The sequence below is a fragment of the Diorhabda carinulata genome, chromosome 3, assembly GCF_026250575.1.
Source record: "Diorhabda carinulata isolate Delta chromosome 3, icDioCari1.1, whole genome shotgun sequence".
Taxonomy (NCBI): Eukaryota; Metazoa; Arthropoda; class Insecta; order Coleoptera; family Chrysomelidae; genus Diorhabda; species Diorhabda carinulata.
The window spans coordinates 10788461-10815276 of NC_079462.1; the positions used below are offsets into that span (position 1 = coordinate 10788461).

The following is a 26816-nucleotide window of genomic DNA, read 5'->3' on the forward strand; positions in this document are numbered from 1 at the left end:
CATAATTGTAACTCAGCCTTGGCATCTCTTCGAAATTTTTGTTGTTCTTGACATATTAGATTGAAGTGATTCTAGATTTGTACATCTTTATTTCACGGGAGCTCTTAAATTTGAAATACAACAAACGATTATGATGAGAAGAATCACTACTTATGTTGACGGGGTAGGTAAACAACAGACGCAGTACATACAATAATACAAATAATGAAAAAAACACATGAGCATCAAATAGACATAGAGATGCTTTTCATCGATTTTCAAAAGTCCTTTGACTCAGTAAAAAGAAACAATTTATCAACAGAATAAGATATAGATGCAAAACTTCGAAGATTAATTAAGATGACTATGAGCGCATAGGGAATTTAAGTGGTGGATAAATAATCCCTTAAACTGTTGATATAGAATTTGTAACCGAAAGAAAATCTATAATAGAGACAATGTTAAACGAAATAGTTACAGAGGGAAAACGGATGGGCTCAAAAATCAGTGAAACGATGAAAACAAAACAACAATAATGAGATTTGGAAAGAAATGTCAAAGGGGATAGGTAAACGTTGGCGAGTATGAATTTATGAAAGTAGAAAATTAGAAAAGTAGAAAAGTTTTAGAAGATGTGAGAAGAACGACAAGAAAAATAGGGGGCTAGTACAATATAGTGACGGTGAATATAAGATAAGAACGAACCGAGAAATAACTGACGAGCTCAGTGGCGAAGATATAGTAAAAAAATCAAAGCTCAGCGGTTAGGACAGTATGGAGAGAAGGAACAAAATCTATAGCATTCAATACGACGCAATTGGATCTCGGTGCTAGAAAAATATGCGGTATGCCTAAGACAAAATGTTTAGAAGAGATGAAAGATGACATAAGTAGAGTTGGAGATATAAAATGACAGGAAATAGGAAGTTGAGGCGGATCCTCATTAGTTAAGCCATTATTATTATCAATCATGTTGAGCTCCATATTATTTGTATGGCAATGAATATAGTAATCATATGATTTCCTATGGGTAAATATTTGATTAGTAAATGTGAGTTATAAACAGTTTTAGCACAAAAATAACAGTTTATATTAGTCAATTCATAAAACAATAGAAGTCACTGCATCATTAGCATCAACATCTTCCGAAAATGTTGATGGTTATTTCAAATAAATAGCCTTTTATCTAACGGCCCTGATAATGGATAGAATTCGCAATTCAAGTCTTTAAACAAACACCGAACTCAATTGTATTCCAACACACGCACCAACTTGGTATTCGCCTTATCCGTGTTACATATTTTATCAAAAATTTTCTACCAGTATTTAACACTGAAAAATATAAATTAAGTATCGCTTTTCTTTTGACACTTAGTCTTAGTTTCAAGTGATGAACAGTACAATGTTTAAACAAACAGTATACTTCCTTGTTGTTTCAAGTCTTTTCGTACAATCATTTTGTTCAGAAAATTGTGGTGATTCTGTAGAATGTTTAGAAAATCAACTAGTTACACAAATTAATCAGTTTGAAAGAGATGAGAATATTGGAGGATTCATTAGTTTGAAGAAAATTGGAAGAACTAGTAAAAGTGTTAAAGAAAAAGAAGATTTATTCGAAAGATGTTTGAGATTTTTAAAAGAACACGAAATTAGAATTGCAGTACCTGAAAGTGGCAAAAGAAGTTTCGAAGAAGGTAAAAATATCACTTTTATATATTATTGACAGTATTGTTTCAGTTTATGTCAATAAATGAAACACAAAATATTGCATATCCAAGTACTGTTGGTTTTATAATTAAAAAATAAAAGAACTTCACTACAAATAGAAATTTTCACATTTTTACCCAAGGAATAAAAGGTTTATCATTAGGGCTAAAATACATATCACTATTTTAATATGTACTATAAGTTCAGTTTCATTCTAATATTCGTTATTATCTAATTTTCATTTTACTACAATTAATCAACTCTTCTTCTATTTCTAAGTCAGTCGTATAGATTTTATCCGTATCAGGTCAAGTTTCTATTGACGTGGCGGAGAACGAGGTAAAGAGAACATTTTGAATAAATAAAAAAATTTAAAAAATGAGAGCAATTGTTTATATTTTGGATTATTTTATGATTAAAAAAATTATGCTGGTTCTAATTTTTATATGGAATATAATAAAATTTATATTGAACAACAGGAAGGATTAACCTACATTAAAGACAAAGAACAACTATTGGCATTATTATTAATTGTTTGAAAAAGTTCATCCCAAAGCTTTCTCGGATTCCACACACACAATAATATTTCATTGATAGCATAATCTATCATTTCTTACAAGTATTGCCTTGTACGGGTCGTTAAAACGATAGTTCTTCATTTTTTAGTTTTTGCCCTTAACTGTCCGTTTTTAAAACCAAACTAATAACAAAATTCGAATTCACATAAACTACAAGTTGGCAATTGTTGTAACCTTAAGTGTTAATTTGCTACCCATAGAATCCTCAGGAATAAGATCTACACTATATTTGCTTTCTATCTTACACTATGAATTGGGAAATAATTGGGAAAATTGAGTTTTCGCCAATTTTTCTGAAACTTGACACAATGATGTTCAAAGCAAGCTGATTAAAAGTTTCCGAAGGTACCCTGGGAGGAAGGGAATTGCTTGTGGCCAATTGTTCTGAAATTTGATACAATGACTGTTCAAAGCAAGCTTTCAAATCTCCCATTTTGTCACGCATCTACGTTACCTCATTGCCTTACTTAAGACATTTAAACAGCTTTTCTTTTTCATCATTATGCCAAATTTCACAAAAATTGGCCCAAACCAATAATTACTTTTTTTCCTCGGTTCTTTTGATTTTGGGGTTCTTCTGATCAGCTTGCTCCAAACTATCATTGTGCCAAGTGTTAGAAAAGCTGGTCGAAACTCCTCCTCTTATGACACCCTTGGACTATTCAGTGGTAGTTTTGACGTTGTTGGGGAGGTTTTGGGGCTTTGTGTATATTCAGACTTTTGATAAGCTTGCTTCTAACTATCATTGTCGCTAGTTCCAGAAAAATTGGCCAAAATTCAATTCCGATAAGATTTGAGTAGTGTCTTTTTTTATTATTAAAAAACACTAGTTATTTCTATTTATCACTTTTGACTAAAGGATCCAATCCGATTAAACTGATTAATCAATCAATTTCATCAACCGATATCTCGTAAATAAACTATACAAATAATTATCTTTCAATTTATTAAGGCATATATTTCACTTTTGTCCGTTTTAGCGTGAACTTGATAGATATACAGGGTATTTCTAGATTCATGCCACCAAATTCAGAAGGTGATTGCTCATATTAAATTAAGATGAGTCTTTCCTATAACAAAATTTCCTCAGTCCACCCATTTTCGAGATATTACTTTTAAAAATTGGTGACTAAAATTGAGTTTATATTTATTTTTTTCTTCTAAAATTTTAGTAATGCTGGTTATTCTGAAATTCTCGAGAAATCGCAAAGGACTAACTACGGGTATTTTTTCAATATTCCTGTTACATTATACGGGAATGAAATCAGCAACCATGAATTTATTTCATAAAAAAATTTGATGTTCTATGAAATAAATATATAACTTGAAATGTGATACGACTTAAAAGAGCTGCTAATTCCACCCCCGTATAACGTAATAGGTATATTTGAAAAATACCCGTAATTAGTCCTTTGCAAGTGCACGAAAATAAAAACGAAAATAAAAACTTAATTTTTGTCATAATCTTTTGAGGTGATATCTCGAAAAGGGGTGTGCTGTTTTGTTAAATACTCATAACAATTGATAAAATTTTTCTCCTCGAACCCATCTTCGATATCATATAATCGTTATTTCTTAATTATTGATGATCAAGATACCTTATTTATTAAAAACCTTTTGACACCATGATCTTTAAAGTCAAAATCAATTATGTGATATCTACTACTAAACCAGAAATAAATTATTTCAGTGGTAATTGAATATGAGCAGCCCCTTCTGAAAATACCTATATCACACCACTTTTTTCGAGTACAGTTATAACGTATACGGCAGATCAGAAATTAGTTACAGTTTTCCCTAAATAATCCTACGAACATCTATAATCTTATTCTTTAGATATTGCCCTCCACCTCCATAACACCAAATTATCGAGTTTTAATAGAAAGAAAACACAAACAAAACAAGTTTCATTCACTGATGGTACAAGAATAGATATAATCACTAAGTAGGCTCGTCAATGGTTGGCGCAAGTGTAGTGAATACTCACTATAACATACGCTATACATCAAGAATTAGTTTTCGTAACGAGTTATGCAAAACCAAAATATGCATTCGGTTATCACTCTGCCAAGATTTTTATTCATATATCCAGAACTTCACAAAGGAGTTGATTGAGTGAAATATCCAAACAGACTAGTGGTCAAAATAGTTTCAAAAGCTTCAGACCGCCATTTATAGATTGATTAACATCCAGCCCGTTAGAACAAATTAAAGTTTCAAATCAAGGAATTGGTCATATTCAAATTGATTGATTATCGAATAGTCAATGAAGATCCTTCCAAATGTAACATGAGCAGTTTGAGACTAACCGTTAAACATATTTTCATGAATTGTTCAGAATTCCAATAAAAAAGAGCAAAGAACAAAACCCCATTGACATGAACAAAAATCGAATAAATCTTGGAACAAAAGCAATACAATACCGCAAATCAAACATCAAATTATATATTTCGTGAATGTGAAATATTGCAATGTTTTTTTTTTTATTTACTTATACTATTTCTATCGGTGGGGTGAATTTAAAAACACGGACTCTCGCTTATTTAATAATTAACTTATCACTAATACTCAAGTTTTATCATATTAAACTACATTACTGCCTTTTTTATTAAATAACACCACCATTGAGGTCGTTGCATCTGTGAGATTCTTGTGCCTTGTTGTGGACAATTCCTTGAAATGGGAGCTACATATTGTCACATATGAAAAAATAATTTCCTTGTGTTTTGTACAAAGATCATTTTCCAAAGAACTGAACGTATCTATCTCCTAAACAGTTTATTATGCCCTTATTAAGTCTCATCTCTTATATGCCCTTCTCTTCTAGGGTATGTGTGGTGCGACTCAATTTGATCGAATTTTTAAACATCAAAGGGAGCTATATTTACTCGGACTTAACAACAGGGCTCACTGCCAGGACTTCTTTAAAACATTAAAAATGCTGACTCTTCCTTCTTTATTCATCTTTGAATCTGTTTGCCTAATTCGTAAGCACGCTTCTCCAATTTCAGAAAGATCGTTGCACGGCTATCCACTCAGGAATGCGAAGCTCAACCTTTACCTAGCTACTCCACATTCAGCATTAGTTAAAGACTCAATATTTTACAATGCAAAATCACTTGCCAATTTAAATCAAATCGATGTCATATTTTTCTGCATTCTGCAATAATTTGAAGGCATATTTACTCTACTCTGTAAACAACTTCTATTCTAATAATATTTAATTTAATTTATACAACTTATATACTAATTATTACCTATTACTATCACCCATAATTTTTCGACTCATTGTGGTTTTTTCCTGTTCATTGAAATTGATTTTCGGTTTTTACTAGATTTTGACTACAAATTGTAAATTTTTTTGACAATACAGCATTTCTCTCTCTAGATAGAATATTTTTTCTATCAACGTCAATTTGAATATTGAATTTTGAATTTCTATGAGTTCGAAAATTTATACAAACATTAATACTAACAAAAATCACCGGAGATCTTTATCAATTTTTTCCCAGACGATGAATACATAAGTATTCAAAAGTTCTAATGAGAAACCGCTCATAATATAACAGGCAAAGACTTATTTCAAAGACACGTTCAATTTTGATCATTTTGCTACAAATTGGATTTACCATAAAAATACCAAATTTCATTTTAACATCGTTTCCAAGATGAAAATGGAATGGGTTTTTCCAAAATTTCACATTTCAAATTTCATAAGCTAAGTTGATATTTGTAAGGAATTGATTTTTATCATTAATTTTCGTGTTTATATTACTTGCCTTAGAATCATTTCATTATTTTTTTATTATAATTATAATTGAAAATAATTCCAGTTAATTTATTATACAATTAAAGTTCAAATTATTTTCCATTAAGCAAAATTAGGCATATTTCGTTGTTGACAAAAAATAAGCTAATTTTCAATTAAGATTATTTAAAAACGATCATTTAATTTCCAACCCACGTAATTGACTACTGTATAAACTTAATTCGACATATTTTGACAATCCAAATGTTCCTTAACTTGTTGTGATACTGATTTATCCCTGCATTGGTATTGGAGGGTTACTAATATTTATTACTCTCTCGCGTAGTGTAGTAAAGAAAGTGAGAATTATTTGTTTAACCTTAAAAGTGTGTTTTTCGAGATTTTAAACCATAATTTATTTGGTAAATCATATGTGACAGAATATCAGCTCGTATTATGGATCGATCGCAATATTATCATTTCATCTAATGCTTCACCGTTAAATGGGATTACGCTCGTTAATTTTAAGCTATCAATTAATTCTACCCATACATTGTAATGTATAACCATATACAAGAGTATGGGAATGTTATCCTTTGATTTTAGAATGCCTAGCTGAAACTGTTTCGTGGAAAGGGTCTTTTCACAGATAATACTTAAGTGGGCTGATGTAAGAAATAAATGTACCCCTAATTTATTAAAAAGCGAAAGATGGCAGTTTTTAGTTTCGATTATAGTTGTATTGTTTTTTATGAATAAGTTAAAACCAATAAAAATATGTTACATTCGACTCTCCCTTTGAAGGAATATAAAAAAAATAAGTGTCACTATATAATTTCCTTCTTTATTTGTACCGGGTGAAAAATTAAATTCCCATATTTTTTGTCCACTTAAGCATTTGCCGCTTATATGCTGAAAAAAATCTGGCAGTCCTATTGATAATAGAAAGTGTTCTCTGTCTTTGTTATCTCTCAAATCTGTTTATATGATATAAGAGAAAACCAAGCATCTTGTATACCTTTTGAGTGCTACAAATAAAAAGTAATTTGAAACGAAAAAAATCGAGCATTCTTTGAAAAAGTACAGGAGATAATTCCGGAAACTGCTAAATCGTAGCAATCAACCATGTCGAAGTTTCTACAGGATGTAGAAACATTCCTACATTGAATCGGGTTAGTTTAATAATGATTTAATTCAAATAAGAGAAATAATATTAGGTTTGCGGTTTTGAATTTCTCGCTTGCAAATTTATGAGATGATTGATTTATTCACGTAGCAATGGTTCCGACTCGAATGTTGGAGTTGTTATATCAAATGATATAGAAACAATTGATTGTTATCAAGTACATTTATCGCGAGACAATATTTCACAACATAAAGTGCATAGACTCACGATTCCTTTTCACTTTCTTTCAGAAACAAATGAATTCTTTTCACCATAAATATGATTTAAGTGTAGATATATATCATAAAAGGTGGTTGTAGAAGGTTTTTACGCATCCTCAACACATATTCCTTTTATCATAATTCAGTTCAGTTATTCTATTCATATACAGTAAATGTTTTCTACTTTGTTCCTATTTCATTTTTTTTTATAAGTTAAGTGAACAGCGTACAGCTTTGAAATTTTGTTTTCTACTTGAGAAAAATGCTGCTGTAATAGATTGATGACATTTATCGTCGTGGACATGGCCACTGACTGAAATGAAGAGAACTTTGTGTTCAAACGAAATGTTGGAATGATGATGTAATAGTGTTCGTCAAAGAGAACCAATTGGTGGTACTCAGGAGACTGTCCTTCCACCATGATTATGCACCTGCACATACAAGTATCTCCATTTAACAGTTTTAGGCTGAACATAGCATGGTTAGTCTGCCGTAGGCTAGTTAATCGCATGAACTGGTCCCTTGGCACTTTTGCTCATTTCCACGTTTAAAAAGAGGCATGAAAAACATTGATACCACAACATTAGAATGAGATGTAAACTATTTCTACAAACAAAAAAAGGTTTCGGACAGTGGAAGCAGAGGTAGGAAAACTGTATTCTTGAGTATATTGGAGGTGATAAGGGTGTTTTGTGAAAACTTTGATACAAAAGATTCTATAGAAATAATTCCGGTTATTTTTGGGTCATCCATCGTAATCAGATTTAAGTAAAATTACCTCAATTCGAAGTCGTTATTTTATGCTCTATACGGCGTGAAAGTTTTTATCCTAATAAATTCTAAACGGTTCATTTTTCATGATTCATTTTATGGCTGTATGTTTTCACAGAATCTCAAGAAAATAATCTTTGGAAATGTGTCAATTTCCATTTTGGTATCTTTAGTATTCAATTATTTCATGGAATACTAAAGATCAACTTATGTCTCTTATTTTCCTTTTTCATGCGTTTTCGGGAAAAACGAAAAAACAGCGTTTCATAGTAATTCATAATAGCATAGTAGGCTTCTGGTAGGCCTATCCAGTCAAAACAGTACTTATATACATGCGCTCCAATAAACTTCCAATCACCAATGGCTAATGCCAATGGCAACAAATCTATAATATTTTTTGTGAGTTTCCTGAGTGCTCTGATATTATTACGAGAAGTTAATACTCATTTCCTCACAATACATTAATGCAGAATATATCAGTATTGGTATTTCAATTCGGCAACGGAAATACTCGAGGTTCTCTCACAACGTCAAGAGGGAATGAAACCACATGGTGCATGTTACTAAAATTTGATTATACTATTAGTTGACACTTGAATAATCTTTACTTATACTACGCTACTTTTTAGAATACTAATTATACATATTGTTTACACGACAACTTTAGGTCAAATGCCTACGAAATCTTGCTGCTTTTGTGGTTATCATCTCATATTAAATGTTTGTATATTTATATAAGGTCCAGGTTATATTCAAACGAGATTTTATTGTTGCACACACATGTATGTTGATGGAATGAAGCAGTTTAACATGGGAATAAATGTATAAAAGACTGAAGTGATGGCACTGAAACATCAAATGATAAACAGAGAAGTAGAGGGATTAAAACAGTGAGAACATTTAAATACCTTGGAACAGAAATAAAAAATATATGCAATGAAGACGCAGAAACTGTAGAGAGATTTAAAAAGGCTATAAACACATATTCCTGCATAAAAAATTGCCTAATAAATAAAAGAGAAGTCTCAAGATTTACACGACTAGATGTTTATAAAGCAATTTACCTTCTAATATTAACCTACGGTTACGAAACATGGATTCTCACTATTAGACAAAAAAGTGCATTGCAAGCAGCAGATATGAAATATTACGTCTCTTATGGAATTCATTCAGCAAAGACAGCTGGAAGGGTTATTCACATAGAATGGAAGAGTCAAGACCAGTGAGGGGAAAATGGGGAGCAAAAGTAGGCAAAAACAAGAGAAGAGGGAGACCTAAAGCGACATGAAACCAAGTAATAGATACTATACTTAAGAAAAGAGGCACAACATAGAAAGATGCAAATATAACAGTACTCAACAAAAACTAATGGAGCAAATTTGTTTATGACACATAAATGTAAACTTAGACTACATACCACCATGTGGTTCCTAAGTTGACGATCTTTCTGAAATTGTCGAAGCGTGCTTATGAATTAGGCAAACAGATTCGAAGATGAATAAAGAAGGAACAGTCAGAATTTGTAATCTTTTAAACAAGTCCTGGCAGTGAGCCCTGTTGTTTAGTCCTAGTAAATACAGCTCCTTTTGAAGTTTGAAGATTCGCTCAAATTGAGTCGCACCACACGTACCCTAGAAGAGAAGGGCATATCGAAGATGTGACTCAATAAGGGAACTGTTGAAGAGGTAGATAAGTTCATTTTTTTGGAAACCTATCTCTCTACAAAACAGGAGGAACTTAATTTTTTATATAAAGTATTTTTATATGATAAAACTAGGCTTAGAAACGTTGAGACAGAGAAGATTATAGTCGCAATAATTTAAGGATGATTAAGTCACTAGATATGATCCTATGAAGTGCCGTGAGATCAGGGTTGCTTCAAGAGAAACTAGTATCGTGTACAAAAAGACATATTTCACCACTGATATCGAGATAGGCGATGTCGTTTATAAACAAAATAGAGTCTAGTACTGAGATTTGGGACACTTTACATTCTATTTTTCACTTGAAAACACATATATTGTTTCATAAGTAACAAAGTTACCAATAAATTAGATGATCAGTGTTTTTCCAGAGCAAATGAAACTAGTAAATTCAATCAGTGACAACTGTTTTTGAATTATTGGGCATTGTGAGTAAACAGATCACACTATGCTACGATTACGGATCGTTGATGATCGACGATGGTGTTACTATGATGGACATAGCAGTAAAATTGAATATATTCCAGAGAAATCGTTAATTCTTCCAGCATTGGTTATGTAAATATAAATAAGTATAATGATTACTCGCATATTTACTTCTATAATCCCGTCTACTGAATTTGTATCATTAAAATATAAAAAAATTGAGAATTCTGGAAATTGATATTGTTGATTCAACGTTTCAAAATTCTTGATTTTCTGTAAGAATAAAAGAATTTGAAAAAAAGAGCAAGATTCAGTTATCGTAAGAAAAATAAAAAAATACTAGTGTTAACACAAACTAACAAATTCAGTCACTTATTCTCTGGTACAATGCCATATTTCCGATAGCTGGGAAGCTTGCGGTGAAGTGATACTGTTTGCCATTATAAAATTTTGCTGCTTGAATCAATACATAAGTTTCCTTGGTTAGGGGTCAGAACAATCAATTTTTTTGCGGTAATAAATTAAGCGAAAGCACTATCACTTACCGAAAATCACTAAATTTTTCGCTCCCCGTTAAGGGTTACAACCATGGGGTTTGCTGCATGGAGCATAGGAATTCTATTAGCTAGAGTTAAGTAATTAATTATAGTATGAAAAATGTTATCTATTCTAGATCGCAAGATAAACCTGTGCCCCGCTCACTTACCGTTTAAGTTGGCGAGGCAGGGCTTAACTGGTTAGGGGTTAGAGCAAATAATTTTTTTATACATATGATAATAATAAAAAAAAACTACTTCAGTATGTATAGACCAAAGTATCGGTAGCATTCGTAACTTCAACAGTTGTTTCTATGATATTTAGTTTTAAACCAACTAGTTATGAAAAAAATATAAATCCGGTTCATTAAATTGTCGGGGGAATTTATGTGTAACCGTAAATATAGATTCACTTGTTTCCTCTCTTCGACTTACAGTATTTATACCATTGCTACTGTCGAAGCCAAGTTCAGACTAGAGATGTTAACGTTATTTTAGGATTGAGGAACAGTTACTATAAGTTAACAAGAATATTACAAGTGAGTTGTAAATATTCACTAATATTTGCCAATTTCGGAATAATAGCCAACGAATTATCAATGAGTCAAAATAATAGTGCAAACTCCCATGGATGTATTCTTTGGTGGTTAGTTGAATTTTAAAAGAATTAGCACATTTCTCTATCCAATATGAAAATAGCAAAGCACTGTTAAGATACTGATGAAATGCTCCTAGAAAAAAATTATTTCCATTTAAATTTGATTCTATTGAATGGTATTGTTCTATTGAACAACTTAAAAACACTGCTTCACAGTTAACTGTCTTTCAGAAGCGTGGATCACTTATTATTAATAGTTATGATCTCTTACGAGTTTTATTCCAAAATGTGGAGTTAGTTTCTACAAAAAAATGTCGAACATAGCCAAAGTAAGTTTGTTAGTTTTTTATGCTGGTATGTATTACTGTACCGCGGCTAAATGCAATTACATGCCCTTTTCTGCCAGAAGATGACATATCTAATCGAAAAGACTTATTCCTTGGCGACGGTTAATTTCTAACTCAAAACAACTCTTTGCAATGGGTAAATGTTTTGAATCATTTAATGCCATTTTCCAGCAGTTTATTTACGCCTCCTGCATATACTGCGTATATGGAAGGAAGTCATTAATCTTGATGATCCTTGACAAGTCTACAAAATTATGCTTATAATGACGTTGAAATCTGAACAAGCATATTATCTAGCTGTGTTACCCTAAAGGGATATCAAGATTTGTGTGATTTTCTTACTTTTAAACTCTATCTTTTTTTTATTTATCTTGATTTAAAGTTTCTTCTAATTAAAAATTAGTTTCAAAAATTAATTTCCAATCTAGAGAGTCCTTAAATGAAAACAAATTTGCAAAAAGAAAATTTCTATAAATATCGATGTAACCAATTTCAAATTGCAGTTAACATTTTTTAGTGTATAGAAACCCATATAAATGTGTTTAGTGTGAACAGGTCCATTTTGATTTTTTGGAATCAAGATTCAAACGTACTTCCATCTCTATTTTATCTTAATCCAGTAGTACAGAGTAAAAGGTGATTGCTGACATTCTCCCGTTGATGAATAGCCGCTTAGTAAGGAAATAGATGTAGAACATTTTCCCTAACAGTAGACATCTGAAAGAAGTAAAAGTAGATTATTATTCAGTTATATCTTGGTTTTTTTGTCGATAGTGTGAAAGTGGTTATAGAATTTCATCGCAAACGGCAAGCTTAAGATTTCTTTTAATAATATCACCTTTTGATTGATTCTTTGCGCTTGATGACGGTTTAAATGGCAATTAATCATTTATGCATAATTGAGTGATGGCTACGAAATTGAATTTCTTCATTGAAGTATATATGTTGATGACTACTGTACCTATTTCTGTACAGTTCTTATTTTTAGTTCGCAGAGTGTGACGTCCTTGAAACTTGAATATCGTATCTACGTCTACGGTCAATAATCAAGTTCAAACGTACGTAATTGGTGCGTTTTACTTCTGTTTGCATATTAATTCGATGTTAGTAATTGGAGAATGCTTATTCATTAATATATTCCGCAATAAAGGTTTTTAATTTTAATAAATAATACTTTTATATATATATTTTTTTCACGTTCTAAATAAGGGTATCTAAAATAAACTACTCCTTATTCTGCCTCATATACAATTCGAAAATATACTTAATCACTCCTCATTCAGTTTTAATGGCATGTTGGTAGGCGAGATTTGATTCAATTACCGTTCAAATAGCGAATACTTGATCTTTCTTTGTAATAACTTTTAAGAACCCCACTCCTAATTCTCTTCAACAGTCAACCTTAGTAAGATACCATTTTTAGGTAAACTTTTAATATTGTTTACTTGATTACAATCAGTGATTTTAAGAATGGTTTTGTTCATGTAACTTTAATGATTACTTAATAAAAAAGGTACAAACGATTATATGTGAGAAAGGGTCAATTTTAAAAGGAATTGTTAAAATTTGTTTGTTTTTGTGTAAATTTGGAAAAATACATAACAACTTCATTTGATTATTTGGAAAAATGTTAAATAAAATTATAAGGGAATGAGTGCATTTTCATGAACATTTAAAGCCCTGAAACCAATATAAGTTTTCATTTTCTTTATTCCCATAATTTTTCTCATAAATCCGCACTAAAATGAATATTAAAAAAAAAATCATCGAAAACTTATTTTATCAAACACGCATGAAGATGCCTACATAAAATTGTTGGCGAGTAGATCGTTCTTGGTAACTCTTCTATTGCTCCTCTTCGACCAATCTATTTGCAAGGAAATCATTTAGCTACTCTCTAAATGGGAGATTGATGTGGTGGAGCTTCATCTTGTTCGAAATAAATTTTATTTTTCATTGTCAGAAATATTATTTATTGATGAAAATTCATACTACACATAATGTTCACACTACAGCTACACCATCACCTACAATTACACTGTATAACGCTCGTTGCGATTACCAAGTTTTCGTCTTCAGGGACAGAAGACAGAAACTGAACATGAACAGTTTACCTTCCAGGTTACTGGAATATTGAGGATTGTAGACAATGTTTGAACGTATTACAAAGAAAGGTGTATAACAATTTTTTTTTCAGGATATTATTTGTTTGTTAATTAATTATATTTGTTATTCTATGTTTTGTCATTACTTTTGAATAACTATGTATCTAAATCAGAATATGATAATTGTATAACCCTATCAGCCAACTGACAAGTTGAAGTGATTTGAGAACGAAGTTTTGTATATCCTTTCGTAGACCATTAATCATATCATTTTGCTTAATTCTAAATGTGAATTCTGTTTTTTCATGATAAGAGCTAAGTGTTTCGTTTATGTTTTCCATTTTGTTGTACGGCAGTAATAAAGTCATCTAGTTAAAGTAAAATGAATGAGGTTATAGTATTGAAACTTATTCATACCATTTTCCTCAAGATGTATTATAATACAAATAAGCTTATCTTCAAATTCGATGTAGTTTCAAGTGAGTGTTAGTTTTATAGTTGATGTAAATTCGTATTGAGGTATATCTGTGTGTCTTTCAATTTTATTTCAAATTTTATTCTTTACAATTATTACTGAAATATTTATTCATCAATCTAATAATCAATCTAGATAAAAACACAGGGATTCTCTTATTTTCAAGTTTTTCTTCAAACTCTCATATTTTTCTTGGGAAAGCATCATTTTGATTTTTTTTTCAAGTTTTTCTTTTATTTTAAGAATTATATTAAGATATAGGACCTTAACAATTCTCCTTTATTTGATCCCTTGTGAGTAGAACTTGAATCATTTATTGTTGTATTCGTTTCAATTGAAGTTGTTAACTTGTTAAAATAGTGGATTGTAATTTTTTAGTTGTGTTTCAATTTCATTTTCTTCACAATGGAGAGAAACTATAACTTGCAAAATTAGAAACTTGGGCAGTTATGGAATCAACAATTTTTTAAGTAAACTATTCTTGTTATGTGAAATCTTTTGCAATTCATATTTTCTCATTTTTTAGTTTCTCACAATTTCTTTAGATACTTTTTGTAATGACAAATAGTTTGTAATAAATTTCTTGATGTATCGACTGAATTTAAAATAAAACCGAAACCATTTTCTAATCTAATTATTAATATTTGATTTTTTGATACTCTATTTTCATAATATTATGTTCTTAGTTCAGTAATCAACTAATAAAAAATACTGTACAAACCTCACTTTGAACTTTTTATTATTTTTCTGAAAATTACATTTGAAAAAAATACCCACCGAAATTTCAATGAAACAGCGTTTTTAGCAAACCACGTGGTTACTACCAATATTTAAAAACAGTATTCCAAATACATTTAAATAAGAACACATTTTTTAATAAAACATCAAAGTATTTTACCACTGGCGATTGTAATCACACCATTAAATCTAACTAACAAACACCTTACTTTAAATGTACTAGTACGCAAGCGTAACCAATTAACTTACTGACCCACTGAGTATTTTCATCCGGATGCCCATGACCTTCTTCGACTTTCAACTTATTTTCTCTCATCCATTTCATCCTTTCTTTCTCTTCTCCGGTCGGACGGTCCCGCTTTGATTTCGATTAAATTCTTGACGTTTCACAACCAGTTGGCGAGTGTTGATGTTGCGGAACGATTACGAGTAAATTGTCAGGACTGATTTATATCACTATTTCTACAGAGAAAAATAATAGTAGGATGGAAATAATCTGTTTGAATGGAAACTATCAAATTTTCATGATACAAAATATTTACGAATGAAAATAAAATAGGAGATATAACATTTTAATCCAATTTTTTTATTTGGTTTCTGAATTGAATTTGGACATTCGGCAGTAATGTATGTCAACGGAACGAAAAAAGAATGGAATACCTATTGATGATGTACTTATTTTGGAATGTGATGTTTTCTGAAATGAGTATATGGGACAATTAAGGATGAAATTAATGAAGAAGTGTTGAAAGGATGAGAAATCACCAACATATAGAATGGTATAATAAATACACACGAAATAGAATAATGTCGGGATTGATTAAAAAACAATCAAACAATCGAAATAGGACAATTTTGGTGATTCGTGTACTAGAAATAGCAGCATATGGTAATAAAACTCATCATAGAATTAATTAATTCTATCAAGCGTCAAATTGAATATTGAATTTTGAAATCTATGAGTTCTATGTTTTTATCAGAAACTACACCATTTTAAACCTATGGATCTTAACTATATATTAGACGATAAATACATAAGTGTTCGAAAGATCGGAATATATTAAAGTAAGTACACTTTGGTGTTTAATTATTTCATTAATTTCTTACTTCCTGGACTTTTTCATATGTTTATGTTTTTAAATCGTCTTTATTTTAGATCTCTTCTGATTTGAAATTATTTTATTAAGACAGGTAAAAATTTGACGATGTGACCACTTTCACTCTCCATCAAAATATAATTTGACTCTGACAATTTGCATATTAATAAAAATCAATAAATCAACTACATTATAAATACCAAAATAAAGATAAAATCAAAAAAGAAATCTTTTTAACAAGACAAATTAATTTTTTCTCAGTTTTTACATCTCAAAAATATGTAGCAGCAACCATTTACCAAATTAATTGTAGTTGCATTGGAATTTATAAGCTAGAACTAAAAAGTTTAATCAAATTATTTAGATTTTTCTCATCATAGCTTCTTCGTTTTAATGTGAACCATTTTTAAAAATTCTCGTCTCTGTGTATTTAATTCCGTTTCAAAAAATTTTGAAACTTTATAATTGAATGTATGAGATTAGATTTCAGTTTAGAGAAATATTTGGATAATGTATTATGTCCATTTCAACTTATACTAATCTCATATTTATTATAATACTTTGACAGTTGTTTGGAAAGTCCTTGTTCATATAGTGAGGAAAAATGTTTTATGCTTTAATGTCTCGTTTCAGTTTCTATTTAACCTTTTGTTAATATGCTATTTGTCATATTTTCTAGATAACTATTTTTTTTCTTCTGAGAAAGCTTTTTGAATATATATATATATATATATATATATATATATATATATATATATATATATATATATATATATAAAATTATTGATACAAATAACACAGAAATATTTTGGGAAAACATCAAAATCGCGATTGTTTTCAACGACCACATTTTTATTAATTAATATTATTATTATCTCCAAAATATGTGATTTGAGCGCATCAAGTGTAGAAAAACATTATCCTCGCAACTTATTTTTTATCTAAAAAAATTATTTGATGCCAAACAAGGAAGAAATAAAGATCAGAATTGGAATGGCTCGAAAGGCAATTGTCAAGTACTCCTTGTTTACAAACAGAAATCTTAACCTCCACGTCAGAATAGGATTCATGGAATGTTATGTGTGGTTAGTACTGCTGTACTGTGTGTGAGTGGAAACTTGGACCTTGAAAGCTCAAATAATCAAAAAACTTGAGGCATTTGAGATGTGGCTCTATAGACGCATCCTGAAGATCCCTAGACTGACAGAAGCACCAGTGACGAAGTACTAAAACGCATTGGTCGCAAATGAAAGCTGTTGACAATTATTAAGATTGGACGTATTCAGAACACATTCTAAATTGGAAATCTGCTCTCCACGAACACAGGATTTTAAATGTGGTTACACAACATGTTCAGAATATCTACCGAGAAAAAAGCAATTGGTTATTATAACTGTATACACATTAATTAGGTTTTTCTCAAATTTCACATTACGGAGTACGATTAATTCATGAAAGTATCATACAAAATTAACACGAGGATTTCATGCACTAACAAATGGTTTAATTAATGGGTTGAAAACATCTGCAAAACGGATCCAATTAGAAATTTAATTCAATGAGTCTTTTTCTGATTGTATTTTCTTAATGATACAACATTACAATAACTAAATATTTTACCATTTTTAAGTTTATATTTTTACCTTCTACATTTTTATTGCCGATCTAGTGAATTATTATGAGGATATTGCTGAAATTCCACATCTGACAATCTACATGCATTTTTGATTGACATAGAATTTTTATGACCAACTAACAGGTTTGAAGAAGTGATGAATACGGGCGTTTATTTTTTGTGACACTTTAGAAAAAAGCCCGCTTTCCAAAGTTATATTTAAATAATTCAGGTACATAAAACTTGGTATATTTTAACTTTTTATATATTTCTTGCAATAACTTTTCTTGTATATAGACGAAATTATTTCTTTATAAGAAAATAGTAATTTTGTGACACTGTGATTTCTGTTATTCAAATATAGCTTTTTAGCGATCAGTTTGAGAAAGTCATAGTTACAAATATCACAGAGACCAACTACCCAACCATTACTTTAAAATAAATACTTCAGAATTTGAGAATAAAGTGTATAAATAATTGAATAGTAGAATTATAGCGATGAGATCATATATGAAGTTTAATGTTCCATTCTTCTTGTAGATGCGTTACTGTTTTATCTATCTGTCTATCTATCATATCTCCCAACAAATATTTTTCGTTTGATTCACTATTGTATCCTTAATAACTCAGATACAGACTTATCAAGGAAAATAAATTATCCATAATAACGTAATAGAAATCGTTGAATAAACTTGTTGTGTTTTGTTAACCCGATACTAGTCAAATCATGTTTACAGGGTGTATGGTAAAAACATGTACACTGCATTTAGTTGTAATACAAATTTGGAAAAAATGGCAAGTTATCCTTCGAAATATTGTAATTAAAATGCAAATAAATCCTTCAACAATGAGAATCGATGAAACCGATCTCAAAAATGGATAAAATATTCAATAATTTTTCAATTTAATAATAACAAAACATTCATTCGTGTGAAATTTGAAAATCTCTTCTATACGGCTGCGGAAATCATTGTTCTATGATTATGATCGTGAAACAAAAATTCAGAGCCCTCAATGGACAACCACTGAATCGCCAGGCCCTGAAAAGATCGTAGTCGAAGATCAATTAGAGTTTGTACCAGGAAGAGAAAAAAATTGTAAAAAGGGTCCTAAAAGTGGCCGTCTTCTTCAACAAGAAAAGGCAACGTGCCACAAGTTGCTTTTGATTCGCTATTTTTTGGCTGCTAAAAGTTTTCCTGTTTAATCCCATCCACTTCACTCACAAGATTTAGCACTATACGCCTTTTGGCCAATTCCACGAAAGAAAACGTTTCAAATTCATTTTTGTTGTGAATACCACGATAGAGTAGATAAAAATTAATTCACGGAAAACATCACATATATACTTCTTCATGGATTTCACGTTGAAGTAAATGCATTGCTAGTTAAGGGCAATAATTTGAAGAAGATTGAATTAAATTTTTCTCTCTTAGTATCCAAAAAAATAATTTACCATACGTTTACCTCGAATATTTTAGTGAATGAATTGAATTGTTGATTGATTTTTCTTTGTATATGGGAACTATTATTTCAGCAATTTTAGACGACTCATATTATTATATCAGAATCTATTTTGATACTCGCGAGGGAGTATTATATTTATTATAGTTAATGCATCTAACTGCTTTGTTTTAGGTCTCTTCTGTTTTAGAATTAATTTTTTTGATAATTTTTGGAGGAGAGGTAAAATTTGGTAATTATTTCTTAGACCTTTTGATATATTAATGCTTTTAAACGCTCTTAATTTTAGATCTCTTTTGTTTTAAAATCAGTTTTTTCAATAATTTTCAAGAGATTGATAAAAAATTGACTTTTTTTCTTAACTTCAGTCTTTATCAAAATATGATATTGACACTGACAATTTGAGGTGCGAGGATCGAGGAAAAATTAATTTTTCTTATTAGTACAAATTTCTATTTTGATTTTATTCTTATTTTGACGTTCATAATGTGGGTGATCTATTGATTAATAAATATACGCAAATTTTCAGTGTCAATATCATATTTTGGTAAATACTGAAGTAAAGTCAATTTTTTATCAATCTCCCAAAAATTATTAAAAAAAAACTAATTTTAAAACAGAAGAAACCTAAAATTAAGAACATTTAGACATTAATATACACATACATACAGATACAGCTAGCACCCCTTGAAGATGACGCTATTTGCAAAGATTTTGAAGTTAATCTCAAAAAAAGAAAATTTCAAAGCTTCATAATTTCTGTCACAAATGTACAAGCGAGGGGAGAATTTGATAACAATTTAACTGCATAATATTTTGAGGAACTTTATAGTAAATTGGAAAACCTCTAAGTATATCTTTTGTTCAAATATTGCTATCACGTTGTGTTTTCAAGAAAAATTGATTTTTTGTATCTTTGGCATTCAATTCAATGATTTGAATCCCTGTGATGTTTTTGATTTTGAAAAGTTTAGGACTCTAATGTACCAAATTCAAGATTTGTAGATAACCGCTTCTATAAAAATAAAAAAGGCATTACCCTCAGAAGAGCGCTAGTTTGCTTAGATTAATTGAACATAAAATCACATCTAGTATCTGTAGTTTGTATAAATAAACACATTTACATAGTGAAATTAATTATTTTTTATATTGTTGAAGTAATTCCAAATATGAAGACCAACAATAATTGAATCATTGAATAAAAAACAATATTAATAAAGTGTGTGGAAACCAATTTGCGAATGCTATTTATCAGATTACTAATAAGTTGTTGGGGAAGCTCATAACAATGAAGTCGAGCAGTATCGTCCATAAGAATAAATTGATTCCTCAACCACACATACAATAGTGTCACGGGATAGTAAATTAGGTCTATGAAGTACCAGTCAGCAGAGTTGAATATTATGCATTAATTATATTGGAATTTACCATACGTATTTTGGTTTGGTCCAAAAAACAGTACTAAGTTCCAGAATTCTTCTTTCGAGTTTAATGGAGTCAAGTTGTTACTAAGGTTTTTGTTGAAGAATTTAGTTTTCCATGAGTCCGGAATTTTTTGCAAGCACATGATTAACTTTTTTAAATTATGTATACCATTGTAATTCAGTGACATGTGGAGATTCGTGGAGAAATGATATTGTATAACCATTAATCTCATCACATATGGAGCAGTGGCTAGGGGTACCAGAACTAGTCTGAATACCACAAAGAAAATCTCTCAAAGGTATAAAGACTGGGCCATGAAATCTTGCCCTCCATCAGCTGCACTAGACGTGATTCTAAATCTCTCATCTCTTCACATAGTACTTAAAAGCGTGGCAGAGAAAACATCACTTAGAATGTTCAGAAACAGAATTATCAAAGAAAACCCATTCCCAAATAATGACCAACCCTGGGACAGGACGTAGCATCGAAACAGTTTAGCTTTGAGAAAAACTTTACCTGAATAATAAACTGAGAAAGTAAGGTGGATCAAACACAGCAGACGGAACTGGAATAGGAGTGTACGTGCCCAGAACCAAACACTCTGAAAGCCTGGACAACGCACCCAGCACTTTTCAAGTAGAGATCTTAATCCTGTCCGATAGTCAAGCAGGCATTTGAGCTCTGAGCTCCAATATTTAAAATCCAAGCTCATTTGGGATTGCCTAGAAAAATTAAACGAGCTAGAGAAGAAAAATAAAATTTCGCCCCGGGACACACCGGGGCGAAGGGAAATGAAGTGGATGATAAGCTCGCTAAAGCAGGGGCAGACAAGCCCTTCATGGGACCCGAACACTTATGTGGTATCAGCCACAGAACAATGGAAAAGAAGATACATTGGAGCAAAACCAATTATTGGGACAAAATACAGGGAAACTAGAACCAGAGTAGATCTGCTGAATATATCATCCTAAGAATATTAACAGGAGTTCTATCGATGCACTGTCGCCACATCAAACACCTGAAGACGCTAGAACTAGCAGATAATGCGGCGTACATATTTTGTTGCCGAAGGACGAAACCTCTATCCAAATTCTCAATAGGGAACATTGAGGATTTCCAGAGCACTACACCTGGGAGCGCTTAAAATAAAAGACGAAGATATCTGGCTATTACAGCCATTCCACATTCTAGACAGATCAGCTGTAAACACTGGGTTTCTTCTGTATCGCAGCAAGAAAGGGAGACCCAATCCTTTGAGTCCTCTGTTTTAAAAAGAGAACTAAAGGAACCCTAATGAAATTGTCTTTCCAAACCTGTTCACTTTTTGTCATAGCAAATAAAGTATTGCCTGTGAATTACTATTCAGAGGAAAACACTTTTATTTTAACAACGACCAAAATGTGTTTGAGATCAATGACTTCCTCAACTGTGGTGAATATATCCTTCTTGTTAACTCATGATATTGTTTCTGGTACTTATTCAGAAGTGTTCCACTAGTATCATTTTATGACGGCGAATGGTTAATTTTGGTTACAGACAACTATGATGCTATAATATCGTTATTTTAATTTCTTTCTGGTTGTTTTGTCCGGATGCCTTGTATATTTTACGCAACTACGAGTTAAATGTAGTTTCGTATATATCTCACTAAAATAGCGGGATTATCGAAACCGTACAAAAAATTGGGGGACGAATATAATATTCCAGAAATGACCTATAGACTCATTGGAATTTCATTTCATTTAGATTGAATATTCTTAATCCGTTCTATACACTATCAATTCTAATTAGATGCTGGTACATGATTAATAGGAAAAACTCTGTTCTGTATTGTTTTTGGCTACAACCTGATGGGAATATTATTTCGAATCAACATTCTATTTTATACAGTAAGACTTATCATGAATTGGAAAACTGTTTTCACTTTTAATTATATCCAATTATAAGAGCGAGTTAATTCATTGTTCATTTTGTTGATCATGAAAAAAAATGAAGAATATTTAACTGATATATAATTGATGAAAAACTTTCAAAGGTTTGAGAGTCTATTATTTTATACGAAATTATTCATCACACGATTTGAATTTCAATAATAATTTTGATAGTTTTTTTGTCTATTCTTTTCGTTTTTAGAGAGCCGCACAAAGAGATTGAGAAGATATATATTGCCACTCATCCTTCTCTTGAAACTAAAAGCTGCCATAATCCTTCCCGTCATATTGTCTATGATATCGTTCGTTTCCTTCGCCGGATTAAACAGTGGTATGGCAGCGTTTCTGATTTCAGGAGCTGTTGCATTCAAGAGCTTTTTAGAAACTCATACTCAACCAAAAATATCATATGAGGTGGTTCCACCCATTGCTCCACATTGGAGTAGAACTTCTTTAGAAGAAGGATTACCAATTGCTGGATACCAAACTATTATTTAAAAAAATGTCAAATGTATTTATCATAGATTGTAATATTTATTATGTTTACGTTAATAAAAGTATTGATCAGAAAACAAATAATTTCCAGTCCAGAGAATCGAAAAGAAACTAAAATAAATTTTGTGAAAAAATTATCTTGATTTTAGGTCTCTTTTAATTCGATTAAAAACAAAACTCTTGACATTTCGACCTACTTTGGTTCTCATCAAAATATTTTGGTGAAAACCGAAAAGAACTAAAATCAAAATAATTTACCAACAAAAGCATATAAAAGAGGTATAAAAAGTAAAAAGAAATTAGAATACTTATATAATGTATTAATTTAAATACACCTGAATTTGAAATTCTAATTTCTTATTAATTATATTATTCCAGATTCATTCATTTCCATACTCATGAAGAATAATGAACCCCAATTATCAACACATTTGTATTAAGCTGGTACTATACGATGCGTTCAACGTTTGCACCAACATTAGCATTCCAACGTACGGTTGAACATTGGAAGTAAGGCTGATTGCAATGCTGCAACTTCAAGATGCGACCAACGTTTGCGATAACATTCGGCTTCCAACGTTGGCTGAACAAATGACGAAGGCTGGAACCTCACCTAAATTTACACAAAGAAATGAAACTTCGCATGAAAGTGATTATAATGATTTTTCATACAAGACACGTAGCATTCACGCGCAAGAGGACCAGAAGTGTGTAGTTTTACTAAAAATGTTGGTTACAATGTTGGTTACTCCTTTGACGCGGATCAAAAAACCGACTTCCCATTGCCAATGTTCCAATGCCAACGTTGAAAGCAAAACATTTGTCTAATGACATGCGCACTACGACCACGCTATGTACAATCATTCTAGCGTTCAAAGTTGAAAGTATCGCGTGGTACCGGCTTTACCGTTTAAATGCAAAGCTTTTGTCTGTCCTATTGTTACTTTATTCGAAATCAAAGTGATCAAGTATAAATTGTGTAGAAACAGAAATTGAACAATATGAAAAAAGCAGTTCATGTCAATTTGAATTTCATAATTCAATAAAGTTGTATTCAAGACAACTTGTCTTTAGCCGCAAAAGAAGGGTTCTTCATCGGCGGAAAATTTATGTGCAGCAAGCATCCTTCTAAATATTAGTAGGAGAAAATGTCTCTTGGGACCAGATATTGACAATTCGAATACAATGTATGCAACAGCAATTAGAAACCAAACTCAAGCAATTTTACCGTTTATATTGATTTATGTCACGGTGCATTTTCTTGGTGAAACACCTCTTCAAATGGAGCGGTTTTGTAACGATTTCGCCCTACACTACACTACATGATAGTCGCTGCTCATGGTTTGTCCCTATTTAAGGTGATCGATTAATATAATACCATGCACATTCCAAAATAGTGATGCCATAATCTTGCGAGCCGACATTTGCTTCTTTCCATACTATGGAACCAGTCCATCACGCGCAGTCGACTCGGCTGGATATTAATTTGATTCCGATGTATGTATATATTTATTAAGATTGAAAAACTCCTAGAACTCATCAGAAGGCTTAATTCTTGTTTGTCATGTTATCAAGATATGTCCTTTTTGGCAATAAGCAATGCTTTGATAACATACGAAATTTCCGACAAGAATTGCTTTACTCAAAATGCTATAACACACAAAATAATAAAACAAGAACTGTAGAATTTATCATATAAGTGTCTTTTGGATGCTAGCATCATATGGATCTAATATCATCTCTCTGCAAAATGCTGTCTATCTACCTACAGGGTTGATTTCGAAAAATGTCGGACACTTCAATTAATATTGAACATATTACACAATGTACACAGAACTTGCATTTTGGAACTATTTTCTTTGACTAATATTTATTTCTATTATTTGATTTTAATATAAAATTATAAAAGTGTGTTTATGCTACCGTGTAAGGCTGGAAAAATACTTCTAACTTCATTTAATCATTTAATGGTTCAATAAGTTCGATACCCTTTTTATAATAAGATTCTTCAAGCTTATCAAAATAACTATTAACTGCCGTTATCACCTCTTCATTGTTGGAAAATCTCTGAATACCGAACCATTTTTCCAATTCTGAGAACAAAAAATAATCCGAGGGGCTGGAATTTGGAGAATAGGATGCGTAAAGTAGCACTTCAATTCTGGCCAATGCAATAACAGATGTGTGAGCTAGTGCATTGTCTTGATGAAACATCATAAAAGTCTAGATAGTAATAAGAGAAATATGGATGAACACCACATGATTAGTTTTGACCGATTTTTTTTATATCTACTAATTAATAACATGAAGTGTTGAACGTGAACATCTGTATAAGTCCTATGAAAATGCGGTACAACTGATATAATTTCAATTATTAAATTGAAGAATATTCAACGCATTAAAAGTAACTTTCAATTATTAACAGTTTTATAAAGACTAACAAATTTGAATAAATTCCTTTCACTCATAAAAATTATTGTTATCGTTCTGATTACTGTTCAGGTTTCGAATAATTTCTTTCTAGATAAGCTAGTAATTATCAAACTATTGCTGACCCAAATTTCAAATAAATAATTAATACAAGATGCATCTAATTGAGAAAAAAATCTGCAAATGTGGAGCAACTAACGACATCCTTTTGAATATAGAAACGACATCCTTTTGAATATAGAAATATAGAACGATTCATTTTGATACTTTCTTAATAAAATCAATTTGAAATGAGATTTGTGATAGTATAGAGGATTAGTGTGTAATTTCACAATTTTGTATCGTAATTAGAAAATTATGGATTTGTTTTATACAGAGGAATAAACTATTAAGTACAATTCCGAAAAGCACAACATTGGAATGAGTTATAAGCCTAATAAGTTGAATAAACTTTTCAAAATAATTTATTCACTCCAAACTATAAAGAAAATATAATGAAGCTTATATAATTCGGATTAAAAGATTGGTACCAGAAAGAAGACTGTTTTACATATAACTGTTGTCTTAAAATTACCGTGACGTTCTTATAGTGTTTATTGATTCGAAGAAGTTTCCATTGCATTGAAAAATAATATAAAATATTAAAACAAATTGTCCCAAACATTTAAGAATTATTCAGCTTTTTATTGAAATTGAACAACAGTAGTTAAGTATAATATCTCTGTTCATTGATTTTTGAAGATACCCTGAACACGATCGGACTTAGTTTTGATAACTTGAGGTAAGATTAATCATATTCGTGCTTTCAACTTCCCAGCATTTATTGGTTTGGTCTTGGATTCAATAAATCAGTTTCGACATATCCATCTGCAATATAATACTACATAAGGATAGTCATGGGGTGGTGCACCAAGTTGTTGTAACCAGATGTTCCTTCACGGAACATTAACGTGTGCAGGTTAAATGAGCAATCTAATCAAATGAGTAACTGATCCCATTTCATTGAGAGTTTACTCAGAAAAAATTGCTCCTATAATTTGACAATCCCTGTTCACACTTTCACTTTTCGAGTAGTTGGGAATAGCCTTTCACAATCCAACGTGAAGTCTTATCAGCCCAACATCATTACTTTTTTCTAGTTGAGCATTTTTCCTGTCTAATTTATTCATAATTTGTTCACAGTTTTCTCTCAAAAGTATCTTCAAATCATTTCTGAAGAGCTGTAAGTTTGTAAAAATGCAATTTATGTGCTTTAAGTTCTCGTA

The 26816-nt window shown here is 30.9% G+C and overlaps 1 protein-coding gene across 1 annotated transcript; it reads left to right on the plus strand.

The window, feature by feature from the left end:
* Positions 1 to 1381: 1381 nt before the first annotated feature.
* On the plus strand, positions 1382 to 23124 carry LOC130891498 (uncharacterized). The gene is made up of 2 exons (XM_057796293.1): positions 1382 to 1673; positions 22829 to 23124. The coding sequence occupies exons 1-2, from the start codon at positions 1382 to 1384 to the stop codon at positions 23122 to 23124; spliced, it is 588 nt and encodes a 195-aa protein (XP_057652276.1).
* Positions 23125 to 26816: the final 3692 nt, after the last annotated feature.

Coding starts and splice junctions, on each gene's coding strand:
- LOC130891498 (XM_057796293.1), top strand. CDS start 1,382: ATGTTTAAACAAACAGTATACTTCCTTGTTGTTTCAAGTCTTTTCGTA. Junction 1,674..22,828: donor CAAAAGAAGTTTCGAAGAAG/GTAAAAATATCA, acceptor TTTCGTTTTTAG/AGAGCCGCACAAAGAGATTG.